This window comes from Sebastes umbrosus, chromosome 22 (assembly GCF_015220745.1).
Source record: "Sebastes umbrosus isolate fSebUmb1 chromosome 22, fSebUmb1.pri, whole genome shotgun sequence".
NCBI classification, from domain to species: domain Eukaryota; kingdom Metazoa; phylum Chordata; class Actinopteri; order Perciformes; family Sebastidae; genus Sebastes; species Sebastes umbrosus.
Window position 1 is genome coordinate 11337790 of NC_051290.1, and position 19398 is coordinate 11357187.

Here is a 19398-nt window from a genome sequence, read left to right on the forward strand (position 1 = left end):
TAATTTTTTTTTTTGCATTTGCTTTTAAAAAAATTAATGAATAGTTGCGGTTTAATTGTCTGTTTATTAACTGGTTAATAGACTAATCGTTCCACTTCTAGAGTACTAGTCGGTGCTGTATATATTAGGGGTCGACAGGTGCCCCCCCCAGCAGGTTAATCCAGCTACGGTTGATACATGTGCACGTTTGTGTCTTTTATCACTCAGAGATGACCTTTTTTTTTTTTTTTTACTACAGATAAAGATTGTCGCGCCACAAGAGAGCAGTTTATGTACATTTTGGTGCAGTATTCTAAGGTTGTATTTCTTCCTGTTTTTTTGTATCACTTTGTTGTACTCGATCTAAGCTCCTAACAATTGTCTCTGAAGAACATTGTCTTTTAAAAGCAAAAAAGATTATTTACTGTTACTGTTTTTTTTAGGACTGAATTTATGTAAATGGTTTTTAATAAATGATCTTCATGATAAAGGAAGTTGTTTGTCCCATGTGAGTCACAAGTTAGACAATTTTTCTTTTTCAGGAAGTAACTTACGTGTGGGAGTAAATGCGTGTATATGTGCGTGTGTGGTTTTGCATTTTATCATGCAGCATGTGATAAAGCGGAAGTAACAGAGTGTTGGCGCTCCGCGTCTGTGTATTGTAGATGAAGAAAATGCTCCTAATTCTAATCCTCCAAGGTAAGTCCTGTGTTTATTTACTGAAAATATCACTGAGCAGCAGCTCATGGGTTAAATTTTCAAAAACTTTGAAATATTTAAAATGATGATTCAGAACGGATTAAGTCACTTCCTGACTTCCTGAGGCAGAAACTCTGTGTCCGGGCTACTCTGAATATATTTAAATCTACAGTATGTCCGTCTGCCAATACATTTTTAACCGCTCGTCAGTTTGAACGATTCTCTCAGGTTTGCTTAAATGTTTAATGTCAAAAGGAAGGGGAAGTAGAGCATATCGTTTATTTCGGACAAACAAAAGCAGGAAGTATATAAGTGGTGTAAAAACATGATTAACATTATGTTTAATCCCTCTGTGAAACTCACCAAGGCAACATTGGTCTTTCTGTTGGTCCAACCTGTATATCTGGTTTATTGGATTGCCATAAAATTTTGTACAGACTGTGGTCCCTAGAGGACTCATACGGACTTTGGCGATTCAGACTTTTTCCTCCAGTGTATAGTTTCTCAAGATGCGGCCTGTGGCCCAATGGCAGCCCTCTGAAACATTTTGTGATTGCATTATATTTTAATCATCCTTGGTCCCTTTCAATACTAACACTTTGAATAAATCGATACACTTACTCGAACGCTACTGTATCAAACTGTGCCCCCCCCTAACAAGTGTCTGTCAAGTTAGGAATGACAACTTGCAGAAAGCTACTGGTTGGCACCTTGTGAGTGTTGCAGGAGTTACGTTCTGTCGTCAATACAAGTGCTAGTTAGCTAAAGATATCGATTTTAGTGGACAATGCCGCAGTTTAATGTGGAAGTGAGATGGAAAAGGCACTTTTCCCGGGCGTTCCTGGCTCCCTAAATTGGCACTCAGTCATCAAAACTTGAATAACCCCTAAGAAATGTCATAGTATTCTATAAAAATATCAGAAACAAATGCATGTATAGTATGTCATAAAAAGTTTAGTAAAATTCATACAGTATGTAAACTAGAATTACTGCCTCGCGGTTGTGTGCCTCCGCCAACCAGTCAAGTTGCAGTTTACATCCATGTCTGTCTGAAATGTCATTACTTCATCATTTTGTCCCATCAGATATTTGTGTAAAATTGTTTGAATGCATTTAACATAAATGTCAGTATATAGGTGCTCTACAGTTGTAGCGTTGGCTGATTTGACCACAGTGATACAAGTGACAACTGGCTTGACCGCACGTTACCGCAATACGACAACGTTTCGCAGCAAAGTGAGAAGGAGCCCGGAGAAAGCAAAAGAACTGAAGCGCGCAAAGCGTGTACGGTAGCGAAAACACAACCAAAGCAACCAGTACCAGCCCAGAACCAGAATGACTCTGGCTTCCTCGCTTTCCAAAGTGCAAAATGGAAAGAAATCACGGCCGTGGTAACCAACAACATCGCAACACCGGTCAGCGTAGTTTAAAATCCCTGATTCAAAAGGCTCATTTAGACACTTGATCCAGAATACGAACAATTTTTTTGCGGAGAAAGCTCTACCGGAGTTATACATTTCAGTGAGAGAAAAGTCGGCCAACCAGCTAACAAAGGTGACTCACGTCTCCACAACTACTACATACTATACTATGACTCTTTTTCATGAAATTTTACAAAATACTATGCTATGACTTTTTATTGTGAAATTTTTCGACATACTATACTATGATTAATTTTTTTCATAACATTTTTACACCATACTATACTATGACTTTTTTCATGAAGTTTTGACATACTATACTATGACTAATTTTTTTAAATAACATTTTTCACCATATTATACTATGACTTCTTTTCATGACTTTTCTTCGACATACTATACTATGACTTTTTTCATAAAAATGTTCGACATACTATATTATGACTTTATGGTGACATTTTTCAACATACTATACAATGACTTCTTTTCATGAAATTTTTCGACATACTTTATACTATGAGTTTTTCATGAAATTTTTCGACAATTTACAATAACTTATTTTTTGACATACTATACTTAGACATTTTATCGTGAAATTTTTCGACATACTATACTATGACTTTTTTTGGACATACTTTACCAGGACTTCTTTTCATGAATTTTATTGACATACTATACTGTGACCTTTTAATTTTTTCGACATGCTATAGTATGACTTTTCTTCATAGAAATGTTAGACATACTATACTATGACTTTTTTTCATAAAACTTTTTGACATACTATACTATGACTTTTTTTCGACATACTTTACTATGACTTTTCTTTCATAAAATGTTCGACATACTATACTATGACTTTTTTTCGACATACTTTACTATGACTTTTCTTTCATAAAATGTTCGACATACTATACTATGACTTTTTACTGTGAAATTTTACGACATACTATACTATAACTTTTTTTCATAAAACTGTTCGACATACTATATTATGACTTTATGGTGACATTTTTCGACATACTATACCATGACTTTTTTTCATAAAAATTTTCGACATACTATACTATGACTTTTTTCAATGAAATTTTTCAACATATTATACTATGACTTCTTTCCATGAAATTTTATCGACATACTATACTTTGACCTTTTAATTTTTTCAACATACTATAGTATAACTTTTCTTCATAAAAATGTTAGACGTACTATACTATGATTTTTTTCATGACATTTTTCGACATACAATGCTGACTTTTCTTCATAAAACTTTTTGACATACTATACCATGATTAATTTTTTTCATAACATTTTACACCATACTATACTATGACTTTTTTCATGAAATTTTTTGACATACTATACTATGACTCTTTTTTCAACATACTATAACTTTTTTGCATGAAATTTTTCGACACTGACTTTTTTTTCATAAAAATCTTTTGAAATGCTGAATCTTTTTTTAATTGTTTTACAGTGGCACTCGTTGAATCCCTCACGGAAGTCTCTGGGTACCCTGGGGATACCATCATCTTGCACTCAGGAGCCGACCCATCATGGAAACTTTCCTCAATTGAGTGGTCAATATTCTCAAACAACACTTGGATTGCCACCCATCGCAACAGTAAGACAATCATCGAACGGGTCGATCGGTATAAAGGGAGACTCGAACTCAACATCTCCTCAGGTAAAAGGCAAATCTAACACCTGTCAATGTAAAGGAACTAGGGCTGGGCAATATGACGATTTATATCGTAGCCTAAATATTTTTCTATATATCGTTTAAAATGGCAATATAGTCTAGGGCTATATTTATTTCTCTATAATTTCACTGAAAGTTTATGTTCATTTTGTACTTAAAGGGCGGGTCCATCTGTGTTCTGTTCCGTTCCGATTACCACAGTAAGCTAATCTATTAGGTTATGAATAATGTGAACGCTAGCAGTAGCTGAGTCAAAGTTAGCTGTGTTTTTTAAGTGGGATTGTATGTATACTCCTGCATTCTGTGAGGTAGAGAATTAAGAATCTGCAATGTTTTTCTTATTCATTAGGTGACTTGACGATCAAGAATTTGGCCAAAGAGGATAGCATGGAATACACTGTGCACTTCACCAATACGAAGAGACAGAACAGCGGAAACAAGACTAAGCTCACAGTGAGACGTAAGTGTGACTAGCGTTCAAGACTGACATAAATTTAGGTTTTGTCAGCAAAAAAGATTGGGCACATCAGATCAATATGAAGTTAGTTATAGGGGCATTTGCAGTGGCATTAAGAATTCGCCCAATTGCAGCATTAGAGGTCAAATTCTCTTGACCTCAATGTCATGACAATGTGACCAATGGATAGATTATAGTCTAAGCTTTACAACGAGATACGACTTCAAGATATTGTGTGTTGGTTACCCTCTTTTATACTGGATCTATGTGTAAAATGGCAAAAAAAGATGGGAAAATTCTAATAATGAGGGATGAAAAAAGGAGTGATAGCACATAGAAAGCTACCGTTGCTGCAATGCTATCATGCATTTTCCAACACTAGGGACATAGGCCTTTAAAAAAAGACCTTTGGATCCCTCCAAAGTGGCACGATGGCCAAATTTTGGGGGTCTGGCTCATGGACCAATATGGGTTATCCAGTACATGGATCTTAGCCTACTTTAGCAGTGGATCTTGAACCCACCAACTCCGTCAACACAGGTGGATCTCGCTCTATTTCTGGCCTGTTTGGTAAAAGGCCTGCTATAACTAACTGAAAAAAAGACTTAATCTAGGCCTAAGTTAGATCATTATTGCCTTGTTTAATTGTTTAATTAAGTATTAATGCTGGACCATTGAACTTCTAGCTGGGATGCACATTAAACACCAGGATCCAAGAGCCAGTTAACCATTTATTCAGAGAGGTTAATGGGTGCAGGTTGAAGGATGGATAAGGGATGAAGATATGGATGTTGATTTTTCTGCACAATAAACAAAATCAATATATTTCCATGCTTACCACAATCAGTAATACAGAATAAGAGGTACGTTGTTATCTTATGTTATTAATGCATCGGCTTCTTAAAGGTGAACGTTCTCCATCTGGAACCTAATTATAACAAATATAAGTTAACACAATTTAACAAAATATACAAACACTTCCTTCCCAAAATTAACAGGTTGCCTTACTTACTCAATCTGACTTTAGCTCACAGGTCTATATAATACTGCTCCAAAACAGTACCAAGATCAATCAAGAATACACACATTAAATTAAGATAGAGAATAGGTTGAAGTAAATCAAAATATAAACCATACGTTGTCTAAAACAAATGATCAAAATCATTGTGAATAACTTACTGGGTTGGAAGCATGGTCTCAAACAAACGGATTTGTGCAAACAATTTGCTGGTGTGGCAGCATGGTCTCACGGTACGTGTCCACAGGCTCCGTGCTTTCCACGCTCCCCATTCATTGTCTATGCAAGCAGCCGCGCAATGCATTTCGGTAGCGTGGCGTCGCGATTCGAGAGACTAGGCGTCATGACGCCCGCTCCTTATTTGCATAAAGTTGAGGTCCTGGCTACTTTATGCAAATCACGGGCGTCCGACGCGACTCGCCGCCTCTCGAAACTCCCGATAATCTTTTAAACTAAACGTTGTCGAGCCAAAATAAAGACAGATTCAGCAACTGCATGGATTATTTCTCGCCTCAAATGTTTTCAGAAACACATTTCAGTGAACTATTTACGTGAAATAAGAGAAGAAAGTTTCCAAACGAGCCTCCATACTGGTTCCGGTTTGAAAGCTGGGAGCAGCAGCCAACGGCGGGAAAGCGTTCGTCCAATCAGGAGCCGAGTGCCTTGTTTCTAGGGACAGCACACCAAGCGTCCAATGTTGGGAAGCGTCGCGACCCCTCGCGATAAAAAACGCCCCTGTTGACACGTACCATCAGTCAAAAGGGATGTGAACAAAACACACCCAGCCTTTATATAGCCTCCCCTTCTCTAGACTCCTCCTCTGGCGATTAGGTGAAACTGCTCCCTCTACCTGGTCTCACAGGACTGACTGGAGGCTTGAGATTTTGAACACTAACCCTGAAGTTACATTGATTCATCAAATGCCAATCACCTCGTGCTCAAAGAAAAGACATATGAATATTGTGATGTAGGACTTCTGTCTTGGTAGGGATATGCAGCTGACCCCTGTCGAATATATCCTCACGTCTAATCAACAATTCCAATTTGAACCCTCTGCAGAACGACTCCAGAAACCGACCTTGAACAAGACCTACAAATCTGAAGAAGGAGGCTGTAGGTTGTGGCTGCTTTGTTCCTCCACGGATAATGGCGTCGACGTGTCCTGGCAGGGTGAAGCTCCCGGTGTAACCGTCTTCAACAAGCTGAATCCTGATGGCAACTCTGCAATTCTTAAAGCATTTCTCAAAACCACACAGGACAGTGCTAATTTCACCTGCACCTCCAGCAAGAATACGGAGAAGGCCTCAACCAATGTCACTCTAAAGTGTGATGGTAAGGTCACAATGAGAAAACGTGATATGATATGATGAACTGCATGGCAGTGTGGTTCTGAGAATCTTATTTTAGATGTTTTCTCTTAATTATGTTGTTGTCTTTTCTCATGTTGTTTCAGATGACAAGCCTCAGCCTCCAGACCCGGATAATCAGTACAGGAGAAGAGATGGTCTTATTTATGTGTTCAGCATGATGTTTTTACTGTCATTTTTTATAATACCCTTTTACAGAGAAGTGTAACACATGAATGAAAGAAATGAATGTATTTTTGAGAGAATCTGGACACAATATAATTAAGACCTGTACAATCTAATGCAAACCACTAAAAAAAACTCCACAAACTACTGCTTCAAAAATTCAGAGAACCAACAGATTCACAATGATAGTGATGACATTTTATTGTACAGGCCTTAATGATATGGAGTACGCCTCATTTTATGCATCTGTGATGCAAAACCATCACCTTTTTTTTTTTTTTCATTTTCTCTGGTTCTCATGTCTTGTCTGCCTTTCTCTTTTATTCTTTAAAAACACGTTTTAACTTTGGAAATTTAAGAGTGTTAAGGTCATTACATTCGTTCATTAATATAAAAATGTTAATTTTAAAAGGAACAGTGTGTAACATTGAAGAATTGTTGTGTTAACTTAGAATGAGCCCTTCACAGCTACCAAAGAGTATGGAGCAAAGAGACGAAACTCCGCTGCCGCCATTTTGGACTAAAAATGCTTTTTGTATTTATGATATTTTATTGTTCAACGCAGGCCATTTCGGTTGAAAATTACAATATTAATTTTGTTTTACTTTTGTACAGCACTTTTTAGGCGGATGTTTTATTAGCGCCAGTAGTCGCTTTCAGTCCAAAATGGCGGAAGCATAACTTTGCTGCTGGGAGCTGATGTTACAATGGAACCGAACAATTGACTTTCACTTCTTGGCAATACATGTTATTTGTATCTACATAGAGTCTACGGAGTCCGCCATGTTTCTCCGCCATCTTTCTACAGTAGCCCAGAACAAAAAAAACAAACACTGGCTCTAGAGAGAGCCTTTTGCGTTTTTACCTGAAGGCCACCGTAGTTCTCTGTCACGCTTGTGAAACCGTGGTACCGCCAGCCGCCGTCTGACTTCCGTTGCTACTAAAGTAGTGTTATTATGGTATGGATGGCCTCTCAGCCACGTGAACTGCGTTACCACGGTTTTGCACTCGGCGGCTCACGTTACCGCAGTCTTGGAAAGGAAAGGAGTGAGTGGAGGGGTACTGAGTTGGTTGCAATGTGCAACCACACCACTAGATGCCATCAAATCCTTCACACTGTACCTTTAATGTGTCTTTATACCAAGTAAGTATTTTTTTTAACCCTTTAATGTCCTGCTCGACTATTAGGTACAGCAATTTTTGAAAATGTGTTGAATGTGTAACTTGAAACCAAAAAAAGGCTAATAAGGGGCAAAATAATTCCTAAAAACATGCTCTACCACGTTCAATTGTCCTTTTACGGTAAAGGTAGTAAAGCTAAACGATGTTATTAAAATTGACTATTTATTACAAAATAAAAAAAACTTTTGATCATGCATTGTTGTTAATATGATACATTTATTATTAATCCATAACACATACATGCTGAAATAATTTAATAGGTGTGATTTTTTTACTGTCTAAAAAAATGCTCTACCAAACGGTTGAATTGTCCTTTACTGGTAAAGTAGTGATGCTAAGATAATAAATTTACAATTTTTATGAAAACTTGTGAACATTCACAATCATATATTTAATGTTTTTCAGTAATAAGTATGTTTTTTCACCATTTCTGAGATGTTTTCAAAGTAGCCTACTGTAAATATGGTAAATATCAAGAATAAATACAAGGAAATAATACTAGTACTGTTAATATTACTAATTCCATGGTAACAAATTGACGTTAGGGCTGTCAATCGATTAAAATATTTAATCGTGATTAATCGCATGATTGTCCATGATTAATCGCGATTAATCAAAAAAATTGTGTCTGTTGAAAATGTACCTCTGAAGGAGTATTTAATACTATTATCAACATGTGAGTGGGCAAATATGCAAATGTATTTACATATTTATTATTGGAAATCAAGGAGGGACATGCACAAAAGATTTACATAGTACAGTATAAATACAAATATTATCTGTATTTACAGAATTTACAACACTGTTAACAGTTTTTTATATATATATATATATACAGTATGATAAAGGGAATGGGGCAGTAGTCTCTCAAGGCCAAAGATAAAAAATTTACAAAAGTATGACGCAGCCTTCTTATTCTTTGTTTTATGCCAAGTGTTGCACGTTTCATTTAATATATTAATCTTAAATATTTTTGGCCTTTATAAGCTTTTCCCAAATGTTGTTCCGAGCGACTTGGTTTACTTTTGTTTTTTACTCAAAGGAAACTCAAACTATACATCTGGTGTGACCTTCTAGGAAACGTCTTGGTAGGGCGACACCGAGGCCTTCCTCAAGCGACTTAACCGGATCTCGTCGTACACAGTCTGGGCCTATATGTGTGAGAAAAGAAGAAAAAAATTAGATGCAAGACTCATTTTAATACAAAAAACACAACTCTTTATAAAAAAAGGGTACAAATGCTCAACTAATGCATGACTCATGATGATTTAATGCATGGATTAATGCAGGATGTATCATGAATTCCTGTTGCTCACCATTAAACCTGCAGTAGGCAGAATGTTTTTGGCATCATTGGGCAAAAAGTCCATAATAACCTTTCAGCATATTGTAAGCAAACGTTCTCATTTTACAGCTAAACAGTACATCAAAATATGTTCACATTAACTATCATCATGTAGTTGCCACTTATGGCCACAGTTGCTGCTGTTCAGTGAACATTACATAAGGCTAGCTTTAAGCTTTTTGTACATATGAAATATTCTGATCTTTGTGTCAGTGGTCATTCATTAGTACAAGAGTTACTTTTTTACCAGGTTGGACCAGATTTCTTTAATTATAATGTATTTATCCTTAAAAAAAAGCATAAAATCATAAAAATGTCAATATAAGTGAGGAAAAAGTACAAAGTAGTTACATGCTTTAGTATATTGTAAACTCAAATTCATTCTCATCTGCAAGTAGGTCAAAGATAACGGTTTTGCTCTTACCCCAGGTGCGACTGCCTCGACTCTCTTATCAATGGTTTCATACAGTGTGCAATTCTTCATAGTAGATGAAGCCCTCTGGAAGATTAAATGTGCATGCATCACAGAGAGAGGAAACAAAGTGGGTAAAACATGCATTTCATCCTCAAAAATAAGCAGTCAATTTCTATTTAAAAACTGAATTGCGCAAAGCAATTTACACAGGAAATACGTGTGCATACTTACATCCTCAATTGCAACTTCAGTGATATCAGCATACACGGTGAGGTCGTTTGAGTCACTGCCTGGTGGCAGATTTTAATGAAGAAACAATGTAAAAAATAAAAACTGTGAAATGACAATCATAAAAAAAAAACATGGGAAAAAGTGTTAACATAATGTTTCTTACCTTCTTGACTCTGTTTGCGGCGACAAACACACACCACTACACCAACTATCACGACAATGATCAGAAATAATCCTCCTCCAGCTGCACTCAGGTAAACGATAAGGTTTGGGTCTGCAAATGATGGTATTATCACTGTTATTATGATTGAGTAACAGTAATAGTGATCACATGTGTGCAAGATAAAATAAAAGGGAATAAATAAACTAAGAATGAATACAACTACAACAATGCGTGCAAAAACAGATCATCAGTAAAATACAGAAACTGTACTTGTCACTATCCTGTATAGCAAGCCGTTCTCTCATTCATCAGCTGAACAGTGTTCACATGACGGATATTGCAACAAGATTTCTGACTGAAATGTAAGAAATCACTTATTTAAAATAAATTAAAAAGAAGCAAACTGGGTTGCACTCAAAATGTAGAGTTTTAGAAATCTCATTTGTTGTTTACAATGTTTAAGAATGCCAAGTACAGCATTTTAGTTAAAGGTCTTATTGATGACATTTATATTTAGATTAATATTTTTTTTAAATAATATATCCACGGAGCCTTTATTAAAAAGGCGCTGGATAAAAGTGGCTGTGAATTAATTATTTAAACATTTTGGCGGGTCCAAAATTAATGTTTTGTTTATCTCTGTGGAAGATATCTGACGTTTGGTTTCCACTTCTAACAAGGCTTGTAAGCCAATAGTAAAACGACGTTGGTATCACGTGGTATCTCTGGGTCGGATAAATGTCTCAGATTGACGGTAAGTGCGTGGCAACAACTTGTTGTGAGGTAAATGCAATGGAACGGACGAGGGAGAATGCAACATCTAGTAGCTGAATTTTATCAATGTTATCAATAGCACCTTTAATGCCTTCCTCAGTGTGCAGGCTCTACTAGCTACTTGTCATAACTCTAAATTGTATTATCTCAGCTTTAAAAATGTTTTTAAAAAAAATCTTTAATTTGAAACTGCTTCACACAACTTAATGGAAAAAAGTAACTTCAGTCGTACTACACATTCAGAGATATTTAAATTATTGCATTGTCTGTCGATATTATCACAATACTTGGGTGCCGATTCTATATGTAATGCAATTTTTAGTATTGAGATTCAATATTACGATTTATTGCAATTTTTGTTAACACTAGACCACACTTTATTTTGAAAACCAGACGTAGTCACACATGCATACTTCCACTAACTTCGCCAAGTTAGAGTTCGCTAGCTCTCCATTCTCCTTATACATCCATGTTCAGCTCCATTTGGGCCGTTTGAATGCATTTTACTTTTCACATGAGGGTTTAAATGCATCTTTTTTTTAAATGATGACTAGTCAGAACCACATTTGATATATCGTAAATTTGAGTTTCGACTAGTCATAGTTTGAATGGAAACATCTGGAATTCACATGTGAGAATGAGGTATTCAAAACTGCTTCACACAACTTAATGGAAATAAAAAAAACTCAAACATTGGCTAAAAACAAACCAATCATGTACTCATGCATAATATCTGTTTCCTCCTCACCCCCCGGGGGCTTCGGGCTCATCTTGCATTTTAACCAGCTCATTGTATGTCGGTCTGTTATTCGTATTGTAATTAATGTGTCCATTTTGTATGTTAAACTATTCGTGAGCTTTTCTGTGTGCTGTCTCGTGGACTGTCCTGTGAGATGTCCTGTGATTGTAAAATTTGTTTTATGTTTTGTAAGAACCTGCCATAGGACTACGGATGAAACTGAGCTATCGTGCTAATTCCGGCATATTTGCATTGATGCGTATTGCTGATTATGTTGATTAATGTGCACTGTCCTAAATTCAATAAATTCAATAAAATAAAATAAAATATGCATTTGTGGATATCTTTAAGATACGTACAGATAGTTAAGTGACACCATTTAAATGTCAAATATTACCATGCCTCCTGTGCTTCTTTGTCTTCTGCATCATCACCATTATGATTCATAAAAACATTAATGAAATACACTAAGAAACTACAATCACTTCTCTGCACATACCCATTGATGTTGCGCCAGACGTAATGTTGTTGCACTCCACTGTTTTGATTGTCGACATCTCACTGACAAAATTGGAAATTGTGCAGGTGAATTTGGTGTCTCCGTCCTGGTGTTCGATGATGTATTGCAGCCTGGAGCCACTTATGGTTTGGTTCCTCACGGTCCAGTTGTAGCTGACACTGCTGTCAGTGGTTGCGTTGCACTCCAGCAAAAATGTACACGATTCGTTCAAGTCGTGCCATTTGTAACTGGAAATGATGATGTTGGGCTCTTTAGTTATGGGCTCTAATAAGACAGTTGGGAAAAATAAATAAAAAGACAGTTCTAGTTAAACATTGCAGCTTAAACTTTTTCAGTGCTTGTGCTCATACATTTGAGTATCTGGAGGGCCTACCAACCCACAAACTGTGAGATAAGTCAATTATTATTATTAATAGTGATAATATTTGTTATTATTAACCTCTAAAGTAAATAAAGATCATTGAAAGACAGAGAGAGACATACAAAAAGTTACTGTTACTGGTAATAATGCTGGAGTGACAGATTGACAAAGTATTGATATATGATATATAGGGATGTCAATCAATTAAAATTTTAATTGCGATTAATTGCACGATTGTCCATAGTTAATTAATCGCAAATTAATCACACATTTTTATCTGTTCAAAATGTACCTTTAAGGGAGATTTGTCAAGTATTTAATACTCTTATCAACATGGGAGTGGGCAGGCAACAACAGCTGTCAGTGTGTCAGTGTGCTAACTTGACTATGATTTGCCCCAAACTGCATGTGATTATCATAAAGTGGGCATGTCTGTAAAGGGGAGACTCGTGGGTACCCACGAAACCCATTTTCAGTCACATATCAGGAGGTCAAGGGACCCCCTTTGAAAATGGCCATGCCCGTTTTTCATGACGTCATGGTTGGTACCAATGGATTCCTTATGTTTTCCTAGTTTCATATGATACCAAGATCTTCACTCTTTAAAACTGAACCCGCTACAACCTAAAAATCGCAAGATGCGTTTATGTGTAAAAGAAATTGTTTAAACTAATTCAATTTAACGCGTTTTTATCATGTTAATCTCATATATCTCAATATCAATGATATATGATGGAGGTTAAAAGTATTGTATAATAATGAAACATTTCAGATGCATAGTTTGGGAAAAGGACACAGATTTTTTCTATAGAAGCAATTATGCATCCCATTATATCCAATTATATTGTCATAATTAGCTTTAGTATAAGACACCACCAGCATTTAACATTAATAGTCCATGGTGGTCGAGAGAGCAAAGAAAACACAACCAAATAAAGAAAACCAACTAATATATTAGTAATAAATTACTTTAGTTACTTGGCTATGCCTTACCATGAACTTGCAGGGTGATGGTGACTGTATCCCTCTGTTTGTCATTCCCATCCGAGACAAACTTGAAATCACCAGAATCTTGGAGAGTCAGTCTTCTCACTGTTAAACTAAAGTTTGTGGGATTTACGTCTAATCTGCCCTTGAACTGATGATTTTCAGGAACATCCCCATCTTTGTCTGCAATTAATAACCCTCCATATTTCCAGTCTGCCACGGTGACCCCTTCAGTTGGTAAGCATGATGAAAACTCCACAGTGTCTCCAACTTTTTTATTGATGACATGTTGACACCTGGAAGCCTCCACATCTGAAACAGATAAACACACAACAGATTGTCAAATTAGTTTCTTAAAGCTTCAGTAGGCAAGTTTTTGGCATCATTGGGCAAAAATTCCATAATAACCTTTCAGCATATTGTGTTCAAGACTTCTGAGAGAAAACTAGACTTCTGCACCTCCTCATGCCTCTGTTTTCAGGCTTTAAAAAATCTAGCTTGTGACGAGTGACTTTGACCAATCACAGGTCATTTCAGAGAGAGAGCGTTTCTATTGGCTGTGCTCCGGCTGGTGGGCGGTGCTTGGTATTTCCTCAACAGATCTCAACATGGCTGCCGGGTCACAAACTTTCAGATTTTACAGTTAAACAGTACACTACAAAATGTTTCTGAAAACATTTGAGGCCAGAAATAGACATTACAGTAACAGAATATTGATTCATATTTGATCAGTGCTGCCTAGTTTGACCGTTTGATCGGAGTTTGCGAGTGATTGACTCGTGGCTCTCATATACGACAGCTGGGCGGCAGACTCCAGATCAGCTCTGATTGGTTGTTTTCCTCCGGTCTGTGAAATCTTGCAGATGCCATTAGGAGCACCGGAGGACACATGCATTTTTTTCAGATTACCTGTCTCATGCACTACTGTCACGATATAGTGACCGTTCTATAAAAATAACTTTTTATCATCATATTTGCTCCAATTCTACCCACTGAAGCTTTAACATCAGGAGAGACCGTATTCGATGTTCATAGAGCAAGTGCAAAAAAGGACCAAAGTATGCAAAGTGCAATAGTGCATGTGAATGTACTTCACATAAAGCACCATAGAATGACATAAAAATATACACCTTTAACCAACAGACATAACATGACACAAAATGGCATAGAATTGCATAGCGTGACAACATTACATGGATGACATCATGGCATGACACGCCACCAGCAAACAAAATGTCTTCCTTCAGCATTTATTTCTGTCCTGTTTCCTGTCAACAGTCATCACTGGTTTCCTTTAACCACCATAGTGACTTTCCCTAACCTTAACTATTTTTAGTTACATGACTTAACCGTTATTTTAATGAGGTTGGATCGGAAAAAGCTCATATGAATCATATTTTGAATTGTCATATTGGTTTTGGGAGCTGTACGGACAAACAGCCTATTTTGTCATTTAGAAAAATGACTTTATTTTCAGATTGACTACTGAAAATTTGGAAATAAAATATTAGTGGTATAAAGCCATTATTGTGGCTGTGAGCAGCTGACACTAGTTAATACTTTAGCACAATAGTCTTCAGTACTGGCTAGGTTATCTTGGCCTCATTTCCGTCGAACGAAGCAGTGCAACCACAGACTCTGACCTCAGTGACAAAGTAACACTTCGGTCAGTGCTGCTGCTGCTGCTGCTGCTGCTGCGGCTGCTGCTGGGCGTTCTCAGGAAATGGACACCTCATATGCTGTCATGAGTGAGAATCTAACAACAAGATCACAAGCTTCTTCCATACAAAAACAGCTACTATGTGCTTGCTACTAGCTAAATATTAATACAATATATGGGAACATTGATGGCTTGTATCTGTAAACTGTAAATAGCACGTTTTTTTTTACACTTCCATGTACTCCCCTACTTCTGCATATATATTCTGAGAAGGTTCAGACCTCCTTGTTCCTGTCAAAGCAATTACTGTGTATACTGTGTGACCAATTTTAATTTATCAGAAGTATATATTTAGGTGTAACAAGTATTCACATTACCTCAAGTACTGTACTTAAGTACAGATCATAGCCTGTAAATAAGAAGTGGACATAGTCACCGTGACGTCACCCATTGGTTTGTGGACTGCCGTTTTGAAGCCGCGAGTTCTGCATTTTGGCCGTCGCCATCTTGTTTTTTTGCAACCAGAAGTGACACTAGAGGGTGGAGCTAAGTGCAACCGAACTCTGAATAAGACATTTTCAGGCGACCAAAAAGATAATTAACTTTCATGAACTGAAAACACACCATGAAAGGATTAAAGTTGTAAGACGAAAACATGGACAACGGCGTGGTAGCGACCTGTCAATCACAAGGTAGCCGCGCACTAAAGCATACCCTGCTTTATGGTCTATTTGACTGTAAATTGGACCATAATTTACTAAATGAACATCATGCTGTATTGAAGAAGACTTGAAACTAGTGATTGAGACCATAAACTCATGTTTACAATGTTTACTGAGGTAATAAATCATGTGAGAAGTAGGCTCATTTTGTACTTCGGCATTGAGGTACTTGTACTTTACTTGAGTATTTCCATTTATTTCAACTTTATACTTATACTCTATACATTTTTAGTTTTAGTTACTTTGCAGATTCGGATTATTGATACAAAATATAAATCAACTAATACGTATTACAATAGATTAAACTACTCAACAGTATATAAAGTAGTTTAAATTAGCTCCACCTTTACCAGCTGCAACGTCAAAGTGATGAACACATTAATGCATCGACATTTGTAATCCAGAAATATAATAAATACATTATGCTGAAATGGGCCATTCTGCATAATGAGTACTTTTGGTACTTTAAGTATATTTTGATGCCCAAACTTTTGTAATTTTACTTAAGTAAGATTTTGAATGCAGGTCTTTTACTTAACGGAGTATTTTTATACTGCTACTTTTATTCAAGTGAAATATCTGAATACTTCTTCCACCATTGGGTGTAACAATATAACCAATCCTCCTAAAGAAAAAACAAAGAGGAAGCAAGAGTAACAGAAGGGATGACCTCTTCCCTGAGTTGCGTAAAGATGTTTAAGTTTGTAGCCAAGCAGATGCAGCAGGAAATTTGCTGACACAGTGTACCAACAAATGCAGAGCATATCGGTATATATAAATACCACGTGATGCAATAGTTTGCCTATTCATGAAACTTCAAACAAAGACGTCTGGAGGCCAAATGTTGAGCACAATGAGCACATAATGACTTTTTCTTATCAGGAGAGAGAAATTAATACTTTTTAAACATCTTAAAACATACACAGTTGGTGCCTTGAATTAATTTCTTCAATTTGGATGTGCCAGTACTTAAATCAATATATGACTGGTATAGCTTTCAGACCACAGCTGCATTTCTCAAAGGTGCTTTTTAAACATCTTGCAGTTGCAAACGCACAGAAACGGTAGGCATCTTCCAAGGAATACACGTCATTTTCCGTTATGAAATACACACCTCCAGTAAATTATGCAATCTTAAACTAACTGCTCTATTCTAAGCACACGACAGAGTGCATCAGGCAAACGAATGAATACTTATGACAGTAAAAATCCATAAACTTAAGAGCAGAGGTGTACATACCATGGAGGCAAACCCCAACAAGTAGCACAGAAATGTATTTGAAGAAGCTGCTCAGGCAACCACCAGCCATCTCTGTGGGGAGAGGAACAACGTCTGTTTCCTCTTCTGGTCTATCAAACTGTGCCGTGACAAGTCAGTACTAAAAAAAAGTTTAAAAAAAATAGAGAGGGTGGAGAGTGGAGGAGGTCTTTGTTGACGCAGAAGCAGAAGAAGAAGAAGCGGTTTGGCCTGATAGACTGCAAGATTAAAATAAGTCACATCAAAGAACATGTGGAAAGTAGTAAAAGTGAGAATGGAATAAGAGATCATTGGTCAGATCTTTTTGTAAATCACAGCTGTTATGCATTAGGTTGTAGCATATTATTACTGCTTGTTTCTGTTAGGTGACAAAATTATTAGGTACAAAAAGTTAAAAAAGATAAATAAAATATATATATATATAAATACAGACTTCCGCAAGCAGCCGTATCTGAGCTAGATGTGTGAATATTGAAGGTAAAAGTCCACATCTGAAAACCCCTAAGCAGGAAGAACTAAGCCACATCCTGTCATCAGATATTCCTAGATGAGGAGATGCTGAAGTGATTACTGTTTCACCAAGGCCAAGAGTAAATGTCATAAAAGAACAACAACTTAGAGCATGCAATAGTGCTTGGAGGATTGTTGAGGTGTAGTCTAAAAAGGTGGGTTTTCTTTCTGCAGCAGGAGATACAGTAGGCAGTGACTCTGCTGTCTTGACTTAAAGCTGCAGTGAGTAGAAATGGAGTAAATATGATTAAAAAAAGTTGTTTTTATTAAACACACACGTATAAAACGGTCACTATATCCTGACATTAGTGCATGAGACAGGTAATCTGAAAAAATCATGTGCCTCTGTGTCCTCCGGTGCTCCTAACGGCATCTATAAGATTTCATAGACCAGAAGAAAACAGCCAATCAGAGCCGAGCTGGAGCCTGCCGTCTCTGAGCAGCTGTCAATCACTCGCGAACTCCGATCAAACGGTCAAACTAGGCAGCGCTGATCAAATATGAATCAATATTCTGTTACTGTAATGACTATTTCTCACCTCTCACATCTTGTAGTGTTCTGTTTACCTGTAAAATGTTCAGAGCCTTGAACTGAATTAACACTGCAACAGGGAGCTACTGTAAACGACAGAGAAGTGGAATAGTGTGGGATATCTTTGGTGAGGTTGAACACCATGAAGGCAACGGCATTCTGGACTGGCTGCAGAGGTCTGTTGGAAGACGCAGCAGCTCCAGCAAGGAGGGAGTTTCAGTAGTCGGGAGAGGTTTGGACATGATGAGTGCCTGGATAAGTCAGTAGGGAAGGGCCAAATACTCCTTATGTTGTACAGGAGGAATTAAGAGGGGAATGAGAGTCAACAAATTAGAGTGCTGCTGGTGTAAATTAGACATAAGATGCAAGGATGACGGGAACTTTACCCTATTTTAGCCCGTGAGAAGCGGATATTTTCAAGATACTGCATTTATATTTGCTTCACCAGCATTTTATTAAAGGTACAGTGTGTAGGATTCGGCGACATCTAGCGGTGCGATTGCAGATTGCAACCAACTGAATACCCCTCCACTCACTCCTCCCTTTCCAAGACTGCGGTAACGTGAGTCGCCGTATGCAAAACCGTGGTACCACGGTGTGTGCTCAAGTTACTGCAGTTTCACAAGCATCTCGGAGAACTACGGTGGCCTTCATGTAACGTAAAAACGTGAAAGGCTCTCTCTAGAGCCAGTGTTCACTGGGCTACTGTAGCTAACGAAAACACAAAGATTCTTAGTTTCAGGTGATTATACACTAATGAAAACATAGTGATGAATATTATATTCCATTTCTGCTAATTGATCCCCCAAAAATGTTACAATCTGTTCCTTTAAGCACTATTTTCTCTACAAAATATGTACATAACAAACAGCATTTTTCTCTCTGCCGTTTAAGCTGCAGTGTGTCCGTCTGTGCTTGCATGATGAGGCCCACAATAGCATGCATCTTAAGCAGAACTTGAGGTCTGTGTGCAGCCTCAAGCACTTGTGAACTTACAAGGAAGTGAACTACCCAGCGTAAAGATAAAGGCCATCTCTCTGGCTGATCACTGACACATGACGATGCTTGTGTAACGGAGGATTAATGTCCGTTCCAGATGAGGAGACGTAGCAAAAATGAAAGATAGATCAAGTTAAAAATGCTCAAATCCAAGAATCGGTTGGAATCATGTGAGTGGACAAGGTAAATGATGTC

General features: G+C 37.2%; 2 protein-coding genes across 2 annotated transcripts; one reads left to right on the forward strand and one right to left on the reverse strand.

Moving 5' to 3' along the window:
* Positions 1-541: 541 nt before the first annotated feature.
* Positions 542-7154, forward strand: si:cabz01074946.1 (SLAM family member 9). Its single transcript, XM_037758250.1, has 5 exons — positions 542-678; positions 3574-3783; positions 4148-4258; positions 6333-6605; positions 6727-7154. Exons 1-5 carry the CDS (start codon positions 645-647, stop codon positions 6846-6848), a joined length of 750 nt encoding a protein of 249 aa, XP_037614178.1. The 5' UTR covers positions 542-644; the 3' UTR covers positions 6849-7154.
* Positions 7155-8681: 1527 nt separating this feature from the next.
* On the reverse strand, positions 8682-17364 carry LOC119481375 (natural killer cell receptor 2B4). Its single transcript, XM_037758232.1, has 7 exons — positions 17145-17364; positions 13529-13834; positions 12154-12438; positions 10142-10252; positions 9979-10037; positions 9757-9831; positions 8682-9138 (listed from the first exon to the last, which is right to left on the reverse strand). Exons 1-7 carry the CDS (start codon positions 17212-17214, stop codon positions 9061-9063), a joined length of 984 nt encoding a protein of 327 aa, XP_037614160.1. The 5' UTR covers positions 17215-17364; the 3' UTR covers positions 8682-9060.
* Positions 17365-19398: the final 2034 nt, after the last annotated feature.